The 24,096-nt window shown below is 44.5% G+C and overlaps 1 protein-coding gene across 1 annotated transcript in view; it reads right to left on the reverse strand.

The window, feature by feature from the left end:
• Positions 1-24,096, reverse strand: part of LOC311145140 (dedicator of cytokinesis protein 8-like) — a 68,840-nt gene that overhangs the window by 14,150 nt on the left and 30,594 nt on the right. Inside the window, exons 10-36 of the mRNA XM_084181334.1 lie at positions 23,001-23,081; positions 22,385-22,544; positions 22,122-22,255; positions 21,518-21,611; positions 21,035-21,197; positions 16,279-16,399; positions 15,821-15,891; positions 15,549-15,693; positions 14,890-14,991; positions 14,312-14,407; positions 13,999-14,233; positions 13,610-13,771; positions 12,934-13,109; positions 12,019-12,114; positions 11,127-11,222; positions 9,632-9,781; positions 9,315-9,428; positions 9,075-9,230; positions 8,514-8,650; positions 8,240-8,403; positions 7,771-7,922; positions 6,612-6,797; positions 6,376-6,502; positions 6,105-6,189; positions 5,849-5,945; positions 5,315-5,449; positions 5,077-5,229 (exon numbers count right to left, since the gene is read on the reverse strand). Coding sequence (XP_084037460.1) covers positions 5,077-5,229; positions 5,315-5,449; positions 5,849-5,945; positions 6,105-6,189; positions 6,376-6,502; positions 6,612-6,797; positions 7,771-7,922; positions 8,240-8,403; positions 8,514-8,650; positions 9,075-9,230; positions 9,315-9,428; positions 9,632-9,781; positions 11,127-11,222; positions 12,019-12,114; positions 12,934-13,109; positions 13,610-13,771; positions 13,999-14,233; positions 14,312-14,407; positions 14,890-14,991; positions 15,549-15,693; positions 15,821-15,891; positions 16,279-16,399; positions 21,035-21,197; positions 21,518-21,611; positions 22,122-22,255; positions 22,385-22,544; positions 23,001-23,081 — 3,588 coding nt within the window. The remainder of the gene's footprint in view (positions 1-5,076; positions 5,230-5,314; positions 5,450-5,848; positions 5,946-6,104; positions 6,190-6,375; positions 6,503-6,611; positions 6,798-7,770; positions 7,923-8,239; positions 8,404-8,513; positions 8,651-9,074; positions 9,231-9,314; positions 9,429-9,631; positions 9,782-11,126; positions 11,223-12,018; positions 12,115-12,933; positions 13,110-13,609; positions 13,772-13,998; positions 14,234-14,311; positions 14,408-14,889; positions 14,992-15,548; positions 15,694-15,820; positions 15,892-16,278; positions 16,400-21,034; positions 21,198-21,517; positions 21,612-22,121; positions 22,256-22,384; positions 22,545-23,000; positions 23,082-24,096) is intronic.

A 24,096-nucleotide genomic window follows, 5' to 3' on the forward strand; every position in this document is an offset into this window, starting at 1 on the left:
TAGTCCTAATTCTGCTCTGCATGCATTATTTGGGGTTTTGCATGGTACATAAAGGATATTTTAGCAGAATTCTGCATGCAGAGTCTCAATTGGGTGTTTGTCCATTTTATGAATTATTGGTTGGTGAGTGGACCCCAGACCTACAACCATGAAGGACAATCAGTTCTATAACTGATTTAAGTACTTTTAGCTAGATCCTAATTGGGACGTCAAGTTTTATGTTCCTTTTGATGGCATAGAATTTGCATTTGTTGTCCTGGCAACTGGACCTGTTTTGGAACACCATTATTTTTGTTGTACTGAGATTTAGCGTCATGGCCAAGTCTGACAGAATCTGTGCAGAAGATCTAGGTGCTGCTGTAGGCCCTCCTTGGTTGGGGACAGAAGCAACAGATCATCTGCAAACAGTAAACATTTGACTTCAGAGTGTAGTAGGGTGAGGCCGGGTGCTGCAGATTGTTCTAGTGCTCTCGCCAATTAATTGATATACACGTTGAAGAGGGTGGGGCTCAAGCTGCGTCCCTGTCTCACCCCACTCCTCTGAGGAAAGAAATCTGTGTGTTTATTGCCAATTTTAACTGCAAACTTGTTGTTTGTGTACTTCGATTTCATAATATTGTATGTTTTCCCCCCAACAATGCTTTCCTTTTTTGAAATAAAAAAAGCATGAGAAGACTGCTTTTGTTTTGTTTGTCAATTAGGGTGTACAGGGTGTATACATGGTCTGTCGTACGATATGTTGGTACTAAGCCCATTTTACATTTGCTCAGGACATTGTTTTCACTGAGGAGATGTTGAAGTCTGCTGTTGATGATACTGCAGAGGATTTTTCTAAGGTTACTGTTGACGCAGATTCCACAGTAATTATTGGGGTCAAATTTGTCTCCACTTTTGTGGATTGTGATGATCAGACCTTGGTTCCAAATATTGGGGAATATGCTAGAGCTGAGGATAATGTTGAAGAGTTGAAGAATAGCCATTTTGAATTTGTGGTCTGTATATTTTATCATTTCATTTAGTATACCATCAACACTACAGGCCTTTTTGGGTTGGAGGGATTGTATTTTGTCCTGTAGCTCATCCAATGTAATTGGAGAATCCAGTGGGTTCCGGTAGTCTTTAATATCTGATTCTAAGTTTTGCAAGTGATCATGTATATGTGTTTGCTCTTCTTTCTTTGTTATATGGCCAAAAAGGGTAGATAAGTAGTTTATCCATACATCTCCATTTTGGATAGATAGTGCTTCATGTTGTTTGTTTAGTGTGTTCCAATTTTCCCAGAAGTGGTTAGATTCTATGGACTCTTCAATCACATTGAGAAGTTTTCTGACATGCTGTTTCTTATTTTTTCTTAGTGTATTTCTGTACTGTTTTAGTGTTACACCATAGTGAAGGTGTAGGTTCTGGTTTTCTGGTTCTGTCTTTTTGGTTGGATAGATTTCTCAATTTCCTTATTAGGTTTTTGCATTCTTTATCAATCCATTTCTCATTGTTGTTAGTTTTTCTCCTTGATTTTTTAAAATGTGATATGTTAGCTGATAGGTCAAATATGTGACTCGTTTCAGGAAACTAGGCGTATGTCGCATGTCACTACTTCACAGGAGAGGCATTTGAACGTAAACATTTACTTTTGATCAAAATGTGTTGTTTTGCAGAAATGCCTTCAGGAACATGTGAACTTTCATGTGCTTTAATAACAAACTTGTATTCTGTCCATAAATCCGAATAAAATTGTTAAAATTACGAGCATAGTTGGTTTAGCCACGAAAAAAGAAAGGAACCTTCCCGCTAGCCATGATTGGCTGAGATAATGGATGGGCTGGACATGCCGAGAGATGAGTTTGGATTGGTCTGCCATGTAGCATGCTTCTGTCTATAACGTGAGCTGCTCAGTATGTGTTGATAGTCCTTTCTACCGTGCTGTTTTTTAAAGATATAACGTTAGCCATCGAGAACTACAAAAGTTTTGCTACTTTTCTGAACAACATTGATTCCCTGAATTTAGCAGGCACTATCGACAGATCAGTTGGAAAAAGTGATAGGCTACTTTCTGCACACGCCTCGGTCAGTGTGAACCGGAGTGACTTGACAACACTGGCCAAACAAGATGTAGCTACAAACTAAACAGAGTTAAATGGGTAAGAGTCTAGCTACATTTTCTGATATTATAAGTTTCAAATAGCTAGCTAACGTTAGCTTGCTGGCTCGCTAGCTAACGTTACATGTATGATCTGTGTAGTAATATTATTCTAATCAGGATCTATTTGCATTGCAAATTATAGCCCAATGTTAGCTACCTAACATTGAACCTAGTTGGTTAGCTCTTTAGCTACCTGCAGATTCATACAACAGCTATGACAATGTTTGTGTTGGTAGTATTATGAGTTGGAATTATGCCGGTTCATTGTTTAGCTAGCTAGCTACATGTCTAAACAAAAGACACCACTTCGCCAGATGATTACATGACCCATAAAGTTAGCCAGGTATGTCTAGGGGTGATTACCACCATCTATTGTATTTCATGAACATGTGTACATGTCTAGACAATAGTGACCCATCCACTTAGCTAGATGTGGCTGGGGGGTGGTTATAGCATTTCCTTCACATGACTTATACTTCCTAAACGTATACTTGATTTGATATAGTGTGTGTTTACCAGAGACAGTAATGTGAAGAACAACATGACCTGCACCAAAGTCAGATTAGGCTAAGGACTAGATAAAGTGTATTTTTACCTGGAGTTTTTCCTTATTGTAGGCTACTACTTTTACCACTTTTAGTCTTGAAATCTTTGGTTGTTTACTAAACTACTCACTCTGTTTAGCACATGGACTCACATGTGAATCCTTAAAGAGATGGGTGGGGCTAAGGCTTAAGAGGATGTGAACGATGCTGAATGGGGTGTAGACAAAGAAGAGATCTCCAGTAGGTGTACCAAAACATTCAAGGGCCATTTTTCAAAAGTGGGGTTACAAGTTTATCGACTTTCAAAGCAGAATTACTTTCCCATTTTTCCTCAACTGCAGTGTATGATATAACATTTTCTAGCTCTGAGTTTCTACTTTCATTCAATGTAAAAAACACAATTTCAAATTTTGCTACATAAGACCGAATCGAGGTGGTCGGTCACATATACTGTTCAGGCTTCCTACTGCTAAGTTTACACCTTCACTATTGCAGGGAAACATTTTGTCCAGGAAGTTGTCTAGGAGGGATTGGATTTGTTGTTGGCCAATCGTTTTTTGGTAGGTTTCTACACTACCCTGCTTCCATCTATAGCATTCCATAAAAGCATGCAGATTATTTGGCTTCGATACCTCATGGTTGAGTATTGCTCTGTTCAAGTAGATTGTGATTTTGCTGTGGTCTGATAGGGGTGTTAGTTGGCTGACTGACCGCTCTGAGAGACTCTGGGTTGAGGTCAGTGATAAAGTGTCTCCCGAGTGGCGCAGTGGTCTAAGGCACTGCATCGCAGTGCTAGCTGTGCCACTAGAGATCCTGGTTCGAATCCAGGCTCTGTCATCGCCGGCCGCGACCGGGAGACCCATGGGGCGGTGCACAATTGGCCCAGCGTCGTCCAGGGTAGGGGAGGGAATGGCCGGCAGGGATGTAGCTCAGTTGGTAGAGCATGGCGTTTGCAATGCCAGGGTTGTGGGTTCGTTTCCCACGGGGGGCCAGTATGAAAAAAATAAAAAATAAAATGTGTGCACTCACTAACTGTAAGTCGCTCTGGATAAGAGCGTCTGCTAAATGACTAAAATGTAAATGTAATAAAGTAGTCTACAGTACTACTGCCAAGGGATGAGCTGTAGGTGTACCTACCGTAGGATTCCCCTCGAAGCCTACCACTGACTATGTACAGACCCAGCATGCGACAGAGCTGCAAGAGTTGTGACCCATTTTTGTTGGTTGTTTTGTCGTAGTTATGTCTAGGGGGGCATATTTGGGTGGGAATGCAGTCCCCTACAGGTAGGTGCTTGTCCCCATGTGTGCTGAGGGTGTCAGGTTCTTGTCCAGTTCTGGCGTTTAGGTCAGACTAGTACATGTCCCTGGGCCTGGAAATGGTTGACCTCCCACTCTAGGATAGAGAAGCTGTCTTCATTCAAGTATGGGGATTCTAGTGGGGGGATATAGGTAGCACACAGGAGGACATCTTTCTCTATTGAGATTATTTCTATTTTAAATTCTAGTCAAATGTAAAATGTTTCTGTTTTATTTTGATTATTTTCATGGAGTGGGTTAAGTCTGATCTAACTTGTTGCTCTCCGCCTGGGCATATGTGTGATTTTCAAGTTGTGGGGGTTGGGGGCATGGAAGGGGCAGGAGGCTTGGTTTGACCTGGGGGGACCTATATGGGTTGTGGCCATGGTTGGTTTGGGAGGGTGTTAACTGGTTGGTTTGGGAGGGTGTTAACTGGTTGGTTTGGGAGGGTGTTAACTGGTTGGCATGGGAGGGTGTTAACTGGTTGGCTTGGGAGGGTGCTAACTGGTTGGCTTGGGAGGGTGCTAACTGGTTGGTTTGGAGGGTGTTAACTGGTTGGTTTGGGAGGGTGCTAACTGGTTGGTTTGGAGGGTGTTAACTGGTTGGTTTGGGAGGGTGCTAACTGGTTGGTTTGGAGGGTGTTAACTGGTTGGTTTGGGAGGGTGCTAACTGGTTGGTTTGGAGGGTGTTAACTGGTTGGTTTGGGAGGGTGCTAACTGGTTGGTTTGGAGGGTGTTAACTGGTTGGTTTGGGAGGGTGCTAACTGGTTGGTTTGGAGGGTGTTAACTGGTTGGTTTGGGAGGGTGCTAACTGGTTGGTTTGGAGGGTGTTAACTGGTTGGTTTGGGAGGGTGCTAACTGGTTGGGGTGGTGTGGTGCCTCTCTCTCCCTCTCCCTTTTTCTCACTTGTACAGCCATTACTTACAGAAAGGCAGGGACACAGGGGTAGACAGTGACATATCTCCCTGTTCACTTCTAAGTACTCAGAAACACATCATTCAGCAACTTTCTCCACTGAGCTCAAAATAGACATGGAAACGACTGGGTGTTAGAGGAAAAAGGATGAGACGGATTCTGTGTGTGCGTGTGTACTCACGTTGGCTGAGCTGAAGCTGTATCTCATGATGAGGTATAGGGTAGCGCAGGCCTGGCTTCTGTTTCCATCCACAGGACTGCTACAGTGCTGAAGCACCTTCTGACACAGGTCTGCACACTGCTCGGCTTCCTCTTCAAACAGCAGGTCACCAAACTATAATACACACAATACTATCAGCGCACGCACATGCATACACTCACACACAATACCGTCAGTAGATATTGTGTATAGACACTACCTTGACGACGAGTGCTCGCAGTGTGCTGAAGCAGTGAGACAGGAAGGTTGTACTCTGGTTGCAGGTGAGACAGTGTAGCAACACCCTCAACACGCCACCCACTACACTGTCCTTACAGTCAGCCAATGGAACAGCCTGTATGGAAGACAGAGAGAGAATGCTGTCAGCCAAATGGGACAAGAGAGGACACTTATGATGTTGGCTGTGTTCAAGAGAGTATCAAAATTCGTGATGCATTGTTGGTAAATGCTGACAGACTGATCTACAAACAATCAGTAGTTATTTAGGATGCAAGGTGATTTGTAGAACAGTCAGTCTGCAGTCAATCTCAAACACGACCATAGCGAGAGAGAGCGAGAGAGCGAGAGATAAAGAGAGAGAGAGAGAGATAAAGAGAGAGAGAGAGAGATAAAGAGAGAGAGATAAAGAGAGAGATAAAGAGAGAGAGAGAGATAAAGAGAGAGAGAGATTAGACAGAAAAGGGCAGAAAGAAGTAGAGGTAGATTGAAAACATAAGAAGAAAGATGTTGTGACCTGTACTATGGTCTCCAGTAGGTCCAGGACGATGAGGTTGGACTCAGTAGCCAGATTCCCACTGATCAGAGCCTCCTGGTCCAGCTCTGCTTTGGTTCTGAGGGGAAACAGGAGAGGGGGTTCTCTTCACTAGTTTCTTCCAATGGCATTGTCTGACAATCTATCTTCTTCCATACCAGGAGAGATGTGTAATTCATGTCTGAATGAATTGCATTTGTACTCTGTGTGTGTGTGTGTGTGTGTGTGTGTAACTCACTTGTCGTGTTTGTCGTTGGTCTGCCTCCACTGTGTCAGGTCTTTTCTCCAGCGCAGGTTCACTCTCTGACCTGCACGGTCACTTCCTGTCAGGGTCAAAGGTCAGGGATAAAAGGGCAGGCAGACTCTCGTCCAATCAAAAAGCAGCTTAGGAGTACCATCATTCCCTTTTCAGCTACTCAGAGCTGCTTTTCAGGAGATATACTTATAAGTCGTGTACTGTGGATTTAGCTACTTTTGATCAATCAGAGAGAGTGGTGGGTGGTACTGACCTCCAGCCCGTCGCATCATTTCCCCCCGGGCTCCAATGCCCCTCAGTAGGGAGTCCTCCAGCTGCAACTTAGCCTGCTGGGACTTCTGTAAGGCCTGGGTGCTCACCTTATCACTGCTTCGCTTCCCCTGCACATAACACACACACACAAATGCGTGAAGGCATGCACACACACATACATCCTATTTACAGACATTAATTAGGTATGTACTCCATGCAGGGCGCAGACATTCTTACCCTGTACTCAAAGCAGGAAACACAAATGGTGAGTAGTTCTAGCAGTCTGTTGAGCTGTGCTGACGGCATGTCTACAGTCCAGCGCTGGATCAGACTCCTCTCAGCGTTCTTCATCACCCACAGGAAACACACCAGCAGGTTACGACTGGTCTCTGCTGACAGGGTGGCCACCGCCTTACCAGACTGCTAGAGAGGAGAGCGACAGAGTTATATTACTATAGAACATACCACACACACAGAGGCTGGCCACTGCCTTAGCAGACTGGTAGAGGAAGGGAGACAGAGACGTACTGTATACGTTAGAGTGGACAGAGACATAGTATAGTGTGGTTTATGGGTTGTTGTATTTTATTGGGATTCCCAATTATCCGCTGCCAAGGCTCTCCACTGGCGCTACATCTAATTCAGAGGTTGAGTAATATTCCATACAGACCCGTGTCTACCATTGAGTAACACTATTACACGGAGTAGATTGGGACCTTTGATGAAGACAACCATTCAACTCCTACTGATTCCATAGATGCTATTACTCAGATGGCAGGCTTAGGGCCTCGACTTGAGTTCAATGTCTTAATATGTTAAACACTTATCAAAACTGTAAAAAAAAAAAAAAAGAATAGACAGTTAGCATTGTATACATCCATCTAGCACAGACAAGGTATGATAGGAGAGACAGAGGGAGGGTGTTCTGTGGCTGTGTGGTTGCCGTGGCTACGTTTGATGGATGTGTGTGTCTCTCAGCACAGCCCAATTCACTTATGATGATAATGCCTGCCCATAAAGCATCTCCCAAAATGTGTGTGTGTGTGTGAGAGAGAGATAGAGAGCGAGAGAGCGAGAGAGAAAGAGAGCTGGCATCTCACAATGGATGGAGTGTGTGTGCTTCCTACAGCTCATCAGTCTACCTCACAGCAGCACACCTGCTACACCACCGCCCCCTTGCGGATGTGTGCATGCACACACACACACACACACACACACACACACACACCTTTATCACCACTAGTCACAAAACTACAGAACAAGGAATTTACTACTCTAATTGAAATTGTTAATAAATCATTTTAAAAAGCAAACTTAATCCAGGTCTGATGGAGGAACCCAAACATACAGTATGTGCTTGGAATACGAAACCATGGCAACATTCCTATAGCCTTACCACAGACACCATGGAAGGCAGGGCATTCCTCGCCAAGGTGTTGAAGGGATTGCCGGCGATTGCCATTGCAATAGACTGATTAATGGGCGGGACATTGTCGGGGTCTTCATCTGACCCTCCTGTCTTGTTCTTCCCTCCGCGAGCCTCTGACACTACGGAGACACACAAGGGTCAAATACTTTTAAAAAATATATATTTTCAAGTTTTATTTAGACAGATTAGAAGTTACTAAGGAGATACAGAGGTAGAGAGGGGAGAAAGTTGGAAGGGGAGACTACGGTGGGGAGTCACATATTTGTTGAGAGCAAAGATTGTTACCACTCAGCCACGGCTCTGCACCAAACACTCTCTAAACACAGTTCACATCAACCCAGTTCCAAACTAATCAACCAACTCCTTAGCCAGACTCTACATTAAGTCCCAATGGGTAGGGTATAGGTGTGGATATGGGATGTGGCCAGGCCAGTACCTGTGAAGTCCAGGTAGTTGATGGAGTCGATGATGATGCCCACCAGGGGGAGGTAGAGAGTGGCCACCTTGGCCCGGACCTCAGGCCGGGTACAGCGCTGGTCCAGGTCATGGGCACACAGCAGACTGTAGGTGGCGTTGATGGCCTTCCTCTGGACTTTACCCCTACACACACACACATTTTTCTGTTTGTCTGTGTGTAGTTGGCTGGCCCCTGAGATAGTGGGCAGTGAGGTGTTGTGTGTGTGTGTCTCTTGTATGGTGTGTGTACTGACCCCTCTGACTCCATGTCCAGTGCAGCGCTGAGCTCGGTCAGCAGTAGACCAGCGAGGTAGTGCTGCTGTTTAAACTCCTGAGACAGCTCAAACAGCCCCAGGATCCTCTGCTCCTGGAAACTATACGAACTGGAGCTCTGCAGAGAGAGACGGGGGAGAGAGAGAGAGACGGGGGAGGGAGAGAGAGACGGGGGAGGGAGAGAGAGACGGGGGAGGGAGAGAGAGAGAGAGACGGGGGATAGAGAGCGAGACGGGGGATAGAGAGCGAGAGACGGGGGATAGAGAGCGAGAGAGAGAGAGAGAGAGAGAGACGGGGGATAGAGAGCAAGAGAGAGAGAGAGAGAGAGAGAGAGAGAGAGAGAGAGAGAGAGAGAGAGAGAGAGAGAGAGAGAGAGAGAAAGAGAGAAAGAGAGAAAGAGGTTGGAATATAAAAGTAGAGAAAGAGTATTTAAAGCCAGAGAGAGAGAACCCACCTTACTCAACCATACTACGCTATAACCTAAAATCCCAAAGCCAGGTGAGGGACTGGTCAATACGATTTTGACTGACATGCAAACTGACCTGTGAGGAGATGGATGGGCATGGGGAGGTGGGTGCGGAGGCGGGGCTACTGAAGTAAAGGCTGAGGTTGAGGTAGTGCTCATGACTGCACAGGATACGCAGGAACTCCAATCGCATGCTAATCAGGGTTGGCATGGAAATGGTCTTTGCCGACATCTGGTGGGAAAAACAATAAATTAGGGTAGTTTATTGTGACTTGGTTGCATTATTCTGATTAGGGTAGTGTATTGTGGTAGTGACCTGGTTGCAGTAGTTTTTGACCAGGATGAAGACAAAGCCTCTGTCCATTAGAGACAGCAGGTCATACAGGAAGAAGGCCAGGCTGATGTTCACCTTCTCTGCCTGTTCCAACTCCTAACAACAACAACAACAACACAACAACAAATAAAACATTAGATTTTCAGTTAAAAACAGCCAATGGTCTACTTAGAGAAAAAAAAAAAAAGGACTGGCATTAAGTGATGATTTGATAGATTGATTAATTATCTGAAAAAGTGTTTGTAAGTTTATTAAAAGTGCTGGTGTATATAAAGGCTCATAATGACACTATTACTAACCTTCTTCTGTTTGACCAGGATGGTCCCTATCTCAGCAGTAACCACGGAGACGATTGTGGTGACGTCATCTTTGAAGCGGTCTGAGAAGCGGCTCCTGCGAGGGACGTCTTGCTTCTCCAGCTGAGACACGTGCTGGGCCATGCTCTTCACCTGGACACACACACACACATTCCTTCATTGTAGTCCAAAAACCACTCCATTAAGCTAAAAATGCTAGAGCTTATTTGCCATTAAAGTAAATACACTGAGTGTACAAAACATTAGGAACACCTGCTCTTTCCATGATAAAATGACCAGGTGAAAGCTATCATCCCTTATTGATGTAACTTGTTAAATCCACTTCAAATCAGTGTAGATGAAGGGGAGGAGACAGGTTAAATAAATATTTTAAAGCCTTGAGACATTTGAGACATAGATTGTGTACGTGTGCCATTCAGAGTGTGAATGGGCAAGACAAAATATTTAAAGTGCCTTTGAACGGGGTATGGTAGTAGGTGCCAGGCGCAACGGTTTGAGTGTGTCAAGAACTGCAACGGTGCTGGGATTTTCACGCTCAACAGTTTTCTGTGTGTATCAAGAATGGTCCACCACCCAAAGGACATCCAGCCAACGGCAGGCCAGTGGTCGAAATCAGTTCATTGATGAAAGACGACAAAGGAGGCTGACACAAATTGTGCAGAGCAACAGGCAGGCTACAGTTAGTCAACTGACAGTCCAGTACAACATTGGTGCCCAAAGACCCATAAAAGAATGCACAACTTTTCGTACCTTGACACGAATGGGGTATGGCAGCCGAGTTCTACTTCTTTCAGCAGAAAAACAAGAACATTCGGTTTCAGTGGGCTAAGAAACGAAAACACTGGACACTGGAGAATTGGAAAAACATTGCCTGGTCTGATGAATCCCGGTTCCTGCTGTTTCACGCTGATGGGAGAACTAGGGTATGGAGAAAACCACATGAGTTCAATCATCCATCATGCCGCATGTCAACATTGCAGGCTGGTGGTGGTGGTGTGATGGTGTAAGGTGTGTTTTCATGGCACACATTGAGCCCCTTGATAAAAGTGGAGCAACATTTGAATGCCACAGGATATCTGAACATCATCGCCAATCAGGTGCATCCCTTCATGGAAGCAGTGTGTCCATCTGCAAATTATTTTTTTCAGTAGGATTGTCCAGGAATGGTTCCACGAACATGACAGTGAATTCAGCTTACCGCAGTGGCTTGCCCAGTCACCAGATCAAGACAATTGAGCATCTGTGGGATGAGCTGGAATGTGCTATACGGAGTAGAGATCCACTACAAGCCAACTTGACACTACTGTGGGAAGCATTGGAGTCAACATGGGCCAACATCCCTGTGGAACGCTTTCAAAACCTTGTAGAGTCCATGCCCCAAAGAATTGAGGCTGTTCTGAGGGCAAAAGGGGGTGCAACTCAATATTAGGAAGGTTTGCTAATGTTTGTACATTCAGTGTATATTGAACACACTCACCAGCAGTTCAAAGAAGAACCAGGCGTATTTGTATGCGTTCTCTCTGCAGACTCCCGTGCTGACCACAATCTGTAGAGCTAACTCCTCATGGAACTGCTGTCAGAGGAGAAACAGAGCCTTGGGTTACTACCACCACTAATACAGTAGTGTCTGGTAACCTACATATAGAATACAGTGTACTATTTCAAAGGATCACATCCATCCTGGACTATCACAGTGTTATAACGGATTACTTCTTAAAAGCAAAGTACAACTTATATGTTAGAGAGAAAGAGAGATTAGAGAGAGGGAGTGACACTCAGACAGACAGACAGATTTAATTACTGACTGAATGACTGACTGACTGCTGGTGCCAACAGTCCTCAGTTCAACACAAACCAGAGCTAGCCAATGCACTGTGACCCCAGCCAGTGAAATCAGATACAGCGTTTCAAAAGGAAGGGTCTGGTCTTATTTTAGCATGGCTAACAACACAAGATCAGCGCCTCAAAACAGAGTGATTTGATTTTGAAATGCACACACACACTATTTAATCTCTGTTAAATATTTGTGAATGTATAGAACCACAGTTCAATGCCATGTTCAGCTGCTATTTCACATGCCAGTGTGGTTTGCTCCAACACCATAGAAATCCACATCACATGATCTATTACAGATTTAAGATTTTACTGGCTGCCATGTAACATCCTACTGCGACGTATATAGAACATTCTACTCAGAACGCAAATGAGGATGTTATTGTCAGTGTTTGGCTAGTATGGAAGATACTTTATAGAAGTCTACATGCTACGGTATGTGCTCTGGTCTGCTCAGTGTCACACTGCCCTCTGCTGGTGACTGTTGGCATCACAGAGGAGAATAAAGACATTTATTCCGGGGATCTTTCTGTTACCTTTCTGTTGGAGGGCCGGGTCCCGCCTGTAGAGCTCTGAGGGTGGCTGCTCACATCCACATAGGTGGACATGCGACTGCCTGGGTTGTTCTGGCCCTGAGAGAGAGGACAGCAAAAACAAGGTGGTCATGAAGAATCTGAATCAGACCGTCCTACACTGGACTACCTGGGCTATTGTAGCTTCAGACACAAAGAGACAAACAAATGTGGTGTGTGCGTCCCAAAATGGCACCCTGTTCCCTATATAGTGCACTATTTTTGACCATGGCCCATGGGGTGTCATTTGGAATGCAGACATGGTTTTAATTGGCCCAAACCAGTGAGTCTACACTACAGCCATAGACCCAGGGGATATCAAAAGCCTTGAAGGTACTGATGTGTTGTAAACCAGCCACAGTCTGAGAGACACTCGTGACACTAGAGGATGTAGCTACAGTAGCAACATGTGTTTGTGGCAGGCTCTAGACGGGATGTTCATTGACTCTATGTCTTTAGTGTAGCAGTACCTTCCCCCCCTTTTTTTTAAAGGAGAGTGGAGATTCAGAAACAGAGGGGCTGACAAGTTAAAGGGATACTTTGGGATTTTGGCAATGAAGCCCTTTATCTACTTCTCCAGAGTCAGATGAACTCGTGGATTTCATTTGTATGTCTCTGTGTGCAGTTTGAAGGAAGTTGCTAACTAGCATTAGCGCAATTGCTAACTAGCCTTAACGCAATGACTAGAAGACTATGGTAACAGCTAGCATGCTAGCGCTAGTTAGCATTGTTCATCTGACTCTGGGGAAGTAGGAAAAGGGCTTTGTTGCCAAATTCCGGAAGTATCCCTTTAAGAGGAGACAAAGTGTGAGAGGAGGACTCAGGGATTGAACATGCAGTGTTACCCACTCAACCACAACTCTGTATGTGTAGCAGTACCTTAGCTGACAGGATGTTTTTGACCTCTGTGTCCTCTGCACTGTGTGGGGCAGGGATATCAGGGTTGCTGCTGCTGCGGATCCGGGACTGCAGTAACATGGTTCCTACTGTGGTGGCTGAGGCTCGCCCCATAGTACTGTAGCGGCCCTCAGTGGGAGGTACCACCCCCCCTGGACCTGGACACAGACACAAACAGGGGAGAACCATATGACTAGGATGACCTACCTGGACGCCACACTTTACCTACACACTGAAGAAGGCTATTAAGTCGAAACGTCTATGTACGCTATCCTGATGCAGTAAAAATTCATTAAAAAAACTAAATTAAGTCAGCTTTATGCAACATCTTTTTGTGTGCGGATTCACTTTTTGGCTTATCTGGATTCACAGGTTTTACGCACCAACCAAACTTTTGGGAGAGCACGACGGTCCTCTTTTGAGAACCTTGTCACTGGCATGATCTACCTGGTTACACTTTACTTTAGGTTGCACAGACCTGCAGTTCTACAGAATTGTATATTTCAATGACTTCTGTTTCATGTAAGTTATCTACAGTTACTGTGCTCAGCTGAGCACATTCTTGTTGCGCAAATAAGACTATGTCCATTCTCTTCACAAGTAAGACTGCCCATACAGTTACATCACCATGATAACGTGTCCGGTGGTTCCTTCCTACCTGTGTTGAGGAGCTCATGGGAGTCAGGTAGACGGAACACCCAGTACAGGTATGTTGCTAGGAGACCGTTCCTGCCCTGCTGGTCCCTGGCCAGCTCCTGGCTGTTGTGGAGACTGTTGACGATGGACACCACCGACTCAAATGCTATCTGGGCCAGGTTGGCTAGGAAATAAACACACACACGGTTAACACAACACAGGTCAAACATATCAGGTAAACTCTCACACTACTTGTCTGTCCTACCAGTGGAGTACCTGTCTTGCTCTACCAGTATGTCAGAAATCCCAGGTGATGTCCCACTGGGTACCTGTCTGTCTGAAAGCCCTGGTGACATGTCCCTATAGATACCTGTCTGTCTGAAAGTCCTGGTGACATGTCCCTATAGATACCTGTCTGTCCAGCGATGACCATGGGCTGCATGATGAGGGTGAAGAGTTTATCTAAGACCAGATGGAGGTAGAGGACCAGAGGTTCCAGTCTAGAAGAGGACAGGGAGATGATGCTCAGCTTCAGCTCGTGCTCCAGCTTGTTCTCCGGAATCTTCTCTTCCCGAACCCGGAGCGGGAACATCACTCCGCCTTCCAGGGCATGGCACAATGTGAAGAAACGCTCCAAGTGGTTGTCCTGGGGTTCGGTAAATAAATGAATAAATAAAGTGTGTGTGTGTGTGTGTGTGTGTGTGTGTGTGTGTGGTAGACTCACCTGTGTGTGTACTGAGGACACAGCCTGTATCTCCAGGTTGAACACTCCTTTGTGACTTTCCATCCACTTGACTGGAGGAACCTGAGGGGGAATCCTCTGCAGAGAGAGAGATTGACATATTAAGAACCTGAAGGAGAATCTTCTGCAGAGAGAGAGAGAGCGAGAGACAGAGACATTGACATATTGAGAACCTGAGGGAAAATCTTCTGCAGAAAGAGAGGGAGAGAGAGAGAGAGAGAGAGAGAGAGAGAGAGAGAGAGAGAGAGAGAGAGAGAGAGAGAGAGAGAGAGAGAGAGAGACATATCAAGAACCTGAGGGAGAATCTTCTGCAGAGAGAGACATTGACATATTAAGTCATTCTGAGCCTATTCACATGCCTTGTACTTTGTGCTAAAGAAATATAATGTCTGTTGCCATCTAAACCCAATCAATAAGTCAGTAAATCAACCTATTAATGAAAAATAAATGTAACTGACATTCTCTCCACAAGGGGGAGCCTCTCCCCTCTTTACATTTTAGTGATACAACTTAATTTCAACTGTTGTCTGGATAATTGAAATGGCCAAATGAATGGTTACCTCAGGTGAGTGCATTGAGTAGTTGACAGGCAATCTGTCCAGGGCGATGGGGATGCAGTACTGACCCGTCTGTAGTCTGTCAGTACTCAGTATAGGCAGCCACTACAATATACCAGGGGATAGACAGAAGATCAGCCACAGGAAACATTGACCATGGACGGATACATACTGGAGACGCATCTACCTCTCCACATCATTGAGGAGAATCACTTACTGGTAGATTGATCATAAATAACCATGATTCAACTTTTCAGTCCAGCGCCATGTTCAGTAGAGTATCTGCACGTTCATCTCAGACCATATGAAACTAGTGTGGAGTGAAACTGATCTGGACTAGGCCAGATCATAGACTGATCCAGACCAGATGAGACCAGGGCCCGTATTCATAAAGACAGGTTTACACAGGCAGCCTAATTATGATATTTTGCCAATCATTGCTCTTTTGACCAATCAGATCAGATTTTTTACCAATAATCGGGCGAAAGACCAAAATTGGGCTGCCTGTGTAAACGCCGCCATTATGTCTCAGAGTAGGAGTGCTGCTCTAGGATCAGTTTAGCCTTTTAGATCACAATGAATAAGATTGCATGGACAGGGGAACCTGATCCTAGATCAGCACTCCCACTCTGAGGAGACCAGGCATGAGGGGTCAAACTTACAGAGTATCCTATGAGTGCCTCACTGGCTCCTGTCTGGTTCTGTTTCTGTTGACAGCTGATGTGGTAGAACGTGAACAACAGGTGGTGTCTCTCAGTCAGCCTGGCAGGCAGAGCCATCTTCACCTCCTCATAGAAGTCTGGAGACCTGAGGCAGAGTCACACAGGACAGAGAGAACACAAAAAATATATATGATCGTTATATATGTAGCATGTCATGCCATAGTTGTGTTATTGTAATTTAGCATTTACTATTTAAAATAGTATCCACTTGCTTGTTATGGTACGTGACTGGGGTGTATACTTCCTGCACAAACTCAGGACCATTCGATTTTCCAAAAATGACCTATGAGGAAAAAGAAAGCAGAGTAAAATCTATAAAACCATGTTGTACAATGTCACAGTGACGTGGGTGAACACCGTGTGTGTGTGTGTGTGTGTGTGTGTGTGTGTGTGTGTGCGCGCTCGCGCGTGTGGACGTGTTTAACTATACTTGTGGGGACCAGAAGTCTCCACAAGAATAGTAAACAAACAAAGATTTGACCAACTAGGGTCATTTTCTTAGTCCCCACAAGGTCAAATGCTATTTCTAGGGTGCTTAGGGTTAAGGTTAGAATTAGTGTTAGAATTAGGTTTAGGCTTAAGGTTATGTTTAGGGTTAGGAAAAATAGGATTTTGAATGGGACTGAATTGTGTCCCCAAGACTGTGTGTGTTTGTGTGTGAGAAACTCACAGGCATCACACAGCTGGGGTCTTCTCCGCTCATAAACTGGATTTTAATGGTGATGTTCCTTCCTCCTGATGTCAGCCTGTTGACAAAGTTGAGTCGCTGGGGGTACACATAGAGCAGGTTCCTGGAGGGGGGGGGGGGGGGGGGGGGAGAGAGAAATTGTTATTTTTCTGTTTCCTGCACATACTCACATTACTTCCTAATGATGAAAGGAATGATGTGGTAATTTAAGAGAGTTCCAGGTGACACAGTAAGTAGAAACTCATTATCTCTCCTTCCTCCCAAGGTGTGCACTTGTTCAATTCCCTTCACTGATTCTAAAACAAAATGACTGGTATAAGAAATATGGTGGAAACTCCCACTAGTCCATGCCTCCAAGAATCTAATGCTTTATATTTGTGGGAAGTAGTGAATGACTGCACACTTCAGGAGAAAGGAGATATTAAAGGGACGCAGCCCAAGCCCTGCGTATAGCCTGCTAAAGGTTAGTGCCCAGAGTTCTTCCTGGTCAGGTGGTCAGGATATGACCATAGTGCACCAGCACCACCACTCCTACTCAGAGTTAGACTGCCTGAGCCTGCACATCCATACTACACCATTAGTCCCCCCGTGTAGCTCAGTTGGTAGAGCATGGCGCTTGCAACGCCAGGGTTGTGGGTTCGATTCCCACGGGGGGGCAGTTTGAAAATGTATGCACTCACGAACTAAGTCGCTCTGGATAAGAGCGTCTGCTAAATGTAAAATGTAGATCAGACCCTGTTCAGCTAACAAATGCATGATATTACACAATACACTGCGTGGGCCTGAAAACTAGCGTCTTACCAACAATCCAAATGTGGTGTGAACATTAGTGTGAGATTAAAAACAATGTAGTCATCTGTCCTGAGACAGGAGACACACTCTTAGGCTATCTCCCAAATGGACCCTGTTCGCTATATAGTGCACTACTTTTGGCCAGAGCCCTATGGGGAATAGGGTGCCATTTGGGACACACCCTTCATCTAGCGAGCAGTGAGGAGGAAGGAGTGAAGTGTTGACAGCATTGGAGGTTGTGTCAGGTCAGACTGGTTGAAAAAGACCCAGCAAACCTGTTTACAATGTCAATGGAAAAGGCCTGAAGCTACATTATGTGCTGTGTTAAGTACCTTAGCATGGAGACAGAATACACTTAAGATGTTGCTTCAATATATCCACATAATTTTCCTTCCTCATGATGCCATCTATTTTGTGAAGTGCACCAGTCCCTCCTGCAGCAAAGCACCCCCACAGCATGATGCTGCCACCCCCGTGCTTCACGTTTGGGATGGTGTTCTTCGGCTTGCAAGCCTTCCCCCTTTCCTCCAAACATAACAATGGTCATTATGGCCAAACAGTTCTATTTTTGTTTCATCAGACCAGAGGACATTTCTCCAAAAAGTATGATATTTGTCCCCATGTGCAGTTGCAAACCGTAGTCTGGCTTTTTTATGGCAGTTTTGGAGCAGTGACTTCTTCCTTGCTGAGCGGCCTTTCAGGTTATGTCGATATAGGACTCGTTTTACTGTGGATATAGATACTTTTGTACCTGTTTCCTCCAGCATCTTCACAAGGTCCTTTGCTGTTGTTCTGGGATCGATTTGCACTTTTTGCACCAAAGTACGTTAATTTCTAGGAGTCAGAACACGTCTCCTTCCTGAGCTGTATGACGGCTATGTGGTCCCATGGTGTTTATACTTGCGTACTATTGTTTGTACAGATGAACATGGTACCTTCAGGCATTTGGAAATTGCTCCCAAGGATGAACCAGACTTGTGGAGGTCTACCATTTTTTTTTCTGAGGTCTTGGCTGATTTCTTTTGATTTTCCCATGATGTCAAGCAAAGAGGCACTGAGTTTGAAGGTAGGCCTTGAAATACATCCACAGGTACACCTCCAATTGACTCAAATGATGTCAATTAGCCTATCAGAAGCTTCTAAAGCCATGACATCCTTTTCTGGAATTTTCCAAGCTGTTTAAAAGGCACAGTCAACTTAGTGTACAGTGAGGGAAAAAAGTATTTGATCCCCTGCTGATTTTGTACGTTTGCCCACAAACAAAGACATGATCAGTCTATAATTTTAATGGTAGGTTTATTTGAACAGTGAGAGACAGAATAACATGTCAGAAATGTTATAAATTGATTTGCATTTTAATGAGGGAAAAAAGTATTTGACCCCTCTGCAAAACATGACTTAGTACTTGGTGGCAAAGCCCTTGTTGGCAATCACAGAGGTCAGACGTTTCTTGTAGTTGGCTACCAGGTTTGCACACATCTCAGGAGGGATTTTGTCCCACCCCTCTTTGCAGATCTTCTCCAAGTCATTAAAGTTTTGTGCCTGACGTTTGGCAACTCGAACCTTCAGCTCCCTCCACAGATTTTCTATGGGATTAAGGTCTGGAGACTGGCTAGGCCACTCCAGGACCTTAATGTGCTTCTTCTTGAGCCACTCCTTTGTTGCCTTGGCCGTGTGTTTTGGGTCATTGTCATGCTGGAATACCCATCCACGACCCATTTTCAATGCCCTGGCTGAGGGAAGGAGGTTCTCACCAAGATTTGACGGTACATGGCCCCGTCCATCCTCCCTTTGATGCGGTGAAGTTGTCCTGTCCCCTTAGCAGAAAAACACCCCCAAAGCAGTGGGGATGGTGTTCTTGGGGTCATAGGCAGCATTCCTCCTCCTCCAAACACGGCGAGTTGAGTTGATGCCAAAGAGCTCCATTTTGGTCTCATCTGACCACAACATTTTCACCCAGTTCTCCTCTGAATCATTCAGATGTTAATTGGCAAACTTCAGACGGGCCTGTATATGTGCTTTCTTGAGCAGGGGGACCTTGCGGGCGCTGCAGGATTTCAGTCCTTCACGGCGTAGTGTGTTACCAATTGTTTTCTTGGTGACTATGGTCCCAGCTGCCTTGAGATCATTGACAAGATCCTCTGGGCTGATTCCTCACCGTTCTCATGATCATTGCAAGTCCACGAGGTGAGATCTTGCGTGGAGCCCCAGGCCGAGGGAGATTGACAGTTATTTTGTGTTTCTTCCATTTGCGAATAATCGCACCAACTGTTGTCACCTTCTCACCAAGCTGCTTGGCGATGGTCTTGTAGCCCATTCCAGCCTTGTGTAGGTCTACAATCTTGTCCCTGACATCCTTGGGAGCTCTTTGGTCTTGGCCATGGTGGAGAGTTTAGAATCTGATTGATTGATTTATTCTGTGGACAGGTGTCTTTTATACAGGTAACAATCTGAGATTAGGAGCACTCCCTTTAAGAGTGTGCTCCTAATCTCAGCTCGTTACCTGTATAAAAGACACCTGGGAGCCAGAAATCTTTCTGATTGAGAGGGGGTCAAATACTTATTTCCTTCATGAAAATGCAAATCAATTTATAATGTTTTTCTGGATTTTTTTGTTGTTATTCTGTCTCTCACTGTTCAAATAAACCTACCATTAAAATTATAGACTGTGCTGCCATCTTGTTAGAAGGTAACAGATTATTTTATTATAGTGATTAAGAGTGACTTTCATTGTGTTCCATGGTGTTTAGCGCCCTCTAGTGGAGCTTTCTGGTACTTAGAATAATGTACAAAAACCGGAAGTAAAGTAGTCATTCTGCACGCAGACAAGCAGCTAGAAACAACGCTACTGTACAGTTCTTTCAGTGCAACTATTTCTTGTTACGCTTCAGCCTCAGAAAATATTTGTTTGTAAGTTCAATTCAAGCATATTGCAAGTGATGATAATATTGTTATTGACAGAATTGCTTACTTATCAATGTTAGTTGGTTACATTTACTCACGCAAATTGCATTGACTTTCATGGATGCGGTTAGCTGTATTAGTTTGCTCGTGCATCATGTAAAAGAAGTGTAAAACATACTATAGTTTGTTACTGTTTCTAGTGTAATATGCTTTGTTATTGTACAGAGGTGTTTGTACATTATTAGAGTAATGAAAGGAGTTGGCTAGTTGTTACTCAGAGTAATTATCTATTTGGTTTGTCGTCATGCCAGATACATGGTAACTTGGCACTTGCTTTGTATTTATGCAACTTCAACTTGAAATGTATAATGTACAGCTACAGTATGTCAATGTGAATTGAATACTAAAGTATATTATTTTCTGTATTTGCAGTTTCACAACATAAACGTTTTCAATACATTCGTTCAAGAAAAGTCACGCCTTGGAAGTTTTATTGAAGACTCAGTTGTTAGCTATCTGTCTAGTTTTGCACGGGAACGCAATTCCAGGGCAGAATATAGACTGATCATTTCTTTGTCAGTGGGCAAACGTACAAAATCAGCAGGCGATCAAATACTTTTTCCCCTCACTGTATGTAAACTTCTGACCCACTGGAATTGTGATAGTGAATTATAAGTGAAATAATCTGTCTGTAAACAATTGTTGGAAAAATGACTTGTGTCATGCACAAAGTAGATATCCTAACCGACATGCCAAAACTATAGTTTGTTAACAAGACATTTGTGGAGTGGTTGAAAAAACAGTTTTAATGACTCCAACCTAAGTGTATGTAAACTTCCGACTTCAACTGTATGTGCTATGGTAAATACATGCGGTCTGTAACGCTAAAGGCTATATCCACCGATAATGAAGCGACCAAGTGAGCTTTGAGGAGAATGAGCAGGATATGCAATATTCAAAAAGTGGTTTCAGGAGGATTGAGTGAGTGAACTAACCTGTAAATGCTGTTGTGCAGTGTGTGTGTGTGTATGTGTGTGCTCACCTGTAAGTGCTGTGTGGAACATAGACCTCGCTGGAGGGGAACTCCAACACCTCTTTGACAGGTCGGATGTTCTTCTCAGCCAGTGGTTTGACTGGGATCAGCTCAGTAGACAGACAGGCCACTGGGTTCTCATGGACCGGGGTCACATCCAGTTTTATTGTACCTAAAATAGATCAAGTCAAAAATAAGTCAAATACAGTCTCAAACTATGTTAATTCAGAATTATTCCAAAGTAGGGCGTAAGTATAGGAAGGTTTCAGTCCCACAGGTTTTCACCACTGTAAGCAATTGATTCTGAATTATACAGAATAGCCCATTCAGCTATTTTAAATGCATGGAGTCACTTAAACACATAAACCCAGGCATAACATATACACTTGTTCTTAGAAATGGGACATTCTAGTCACTTGTTGTTGGGTTGAATGGAATGAAACAGCATACACAGACAGCCAGGTCTTGCTGTGTGGTTGAATAGCGGATCACCTGGTATGGTTTTAATTCTTCTCTGCAGGGATGAGAACTTCTTGATGTCTGCCAGGAACTTAAACAGGTCCTCATCACTCAGACGGTCCCCCTCCTTAAACAGAGCAGGGTCCAGTTCAGTCAAATGAACATGTCTTTGTGTTCATGTGTACAAGATACAGTGACATAATGTCTCTGAACACCTCAGAATTCAACATTGTGAATATGCAGTGTTGCACAGAGGACATCTTTCATCTTTTCCAACAACTTCACATATGAAAGTGATATATTGAGCACTGCAACTCTAAGTGTTCTTGTGGGACCAATTCTTGGGCTTATCCACAGTTGCTAGTAGGATGGAAAAATGCACCCTTGCTGTGCGATGCCAAGTATGGAGAATGTATGGTATGTGTACTTGATACCTGGTTATATATGGCCAGGTCTTATCACGTGTCTGCTCTGTGGATTATGTGTGGAATGAAAGAATGCCTTGTCTCAAGGTGATACCCACAGCGTCAAGCATTCTCTGACTAAGACTTTCTCTGAGCATAGCGATGCTTATGTCGCTGGATCGATGTTTATATTGTAGTGTGTGTGTTGTTTTCTCTAGTGCATGTGTCCAGACCTGTTTGCAGAAGGTGCTGATGGTGATGGTGGCAGGTTTGAAGGCAGACAGGTTACACTGGTCTTCCATGGTACCGAACCTCTCCGAGTTCCTCCTTGGCAACTGACCTCTCTTATCCAGACTGCTGGATTTACCTGGACAGGGGAGGTGAGGTGAACCATGACAAGTCAGTCAAGTCAGGTGCAGAAAAGTAAAGTAAGATTAAACAAGCCTTGTGCTCATCAGTTCAAGAGTTAACCAGCTTATCACACACACACACAGACCGTTGAGGCTGTCAGAGTCGGAGGTGTCTCGGTCCAGTGTGGCGGTGCTGATGACGTTCATGATGTTGACCGTAGCCCAGGCAAAGGGCATGCGGTAACGACCAAGTCTCTGACAGAACGTCTCGGACTGATTTCGCAGCTTCTCCAGCTTCTCCTTGTTCTGACCCAGGGAACCACACAGAACCACAATTACAACCTATAGCTGTGTGTGTGTGTCTGTGTGTGTGTGTGTGTGTGTGTGTGTGTGTGTGTCTGTGTGTGTGTCTGTGTGTGTGTGTGTGTGTGTGTGTGTGTGTGTGTGTGTGTGTGTGTGTGTGTGTGTGTGTGTGTGTGTGTGTGTGTGTGTGTGTCTGTGTGTGTGTGTGTGTGTGTGTGTGTGTGTCTGTGTGTGTGTCTGTGTGTGTGTGTGTGTGTGTGTGTGTGTGTGTGTGTGTGTGTGTGTGTGTGTGTGTGTGTCTGTGTGTGTGTCTGTGTGTGTGTCTGTGTGTGTGTGTGTGTCTGTGTGTGTGTGTGTGTCTGTGTGTGTGTGTGTGTGTGTGTCTGTGTGTGTGTGTGTGTGTGTGTGTGTGTGTGTGTGTCTGTGTGTGTGTGTGTGTGTCCCCTCATGGCACTCTACCTTTGCTGAGTCAGTATCCTTCATGACCATGTATGGTTCCGCACAGTCACTGATCTCTCCCTGCTGCAGCACCTTCTCTATCTGAAACACAGCCGGGACACAGAGGTACATCACTGAAACACAGCCAGGACACAGAGGTACATCACTGAAACACAGCCAGGACACAGAGGTACATCACTGAAACACAGCCAGGACACAGAGGTACATCACTGAAACACAGCCAGGACACAGAGGTACATCACTGAAACACAGCCAGGACACAGAGGTACATCACTGAAACACAGCCAGGACACAGAGGTACATCACTGAAACACAGCCAGGACACAGAGGTACATCACTGAAACACAGCCAGGACACAGAGGTACATCACTGACCAAGCTAATACTGTACACATTTTTACTTTTACATTTTAGTCATTTAGCAGACGCTCTTATCCAGAGCGACTTACAGTTAGTGAGTGCATACATTATTCTTTTTTATATATATATATATATACAGTGCCCTCCACAATTATTGGCACCCCTGTTTAAGATGTGGTCGAGGACTTCCAAAAATTCTCCTTGTTTTTTAAACAACATAGAACCCAAATGCAAAAAAAGAGAAAAATCCAACCTTTTATTTAAGTACATTACTTTGGTGTAAAAAAAAAAAATCACACATTTAGAAAAAAAATAACTTGAAATCATGTGTCCCACAATTATTGGCACCCCTGATGTTAATACTTTGTACAACCACCTTTTGCCAACAAGACAGCACTTAATCTCCTCCTATAACATTTCACAAGATTGGAGAACACAGAGAGAGGGATCTTTGACCATTCTTCTTTGCACAATCTTTCTAAATCATCCAGTGTCCTGGGTCCTCTCTTATGCACTCTCCTCTTTAGCTCGCCCCACAGGTTTTCGATTGGGTTGAGGTCTGGGGACTGAGATGGCCATGGGAGGACCTTGAGTTTGTGACTGCTGAACCATTTTTGTGTAGATTTTGCCACATGTTTTGGATCATTATCCTGCTGAAAGACCCAATGACGACCCATCTTCATCTTTCTGGCAGAGGCAATCAGGTTTTTATTTAAAATGTCCTGGTAGTTCAAAGC

This window comes from Coregonus lavaretus (assembly GCF_964263955.1).
Source record: "Coregonus lavaretus genome assembly, chromosome: 17".
NCBI classification, from domain to species: domain Eukaryota; kingdom Metazoa; phylum Chordata; class Actinopteri; order Salmoniformes; family Salmonidae; genus Coregonus; species Coregonus lavaretus.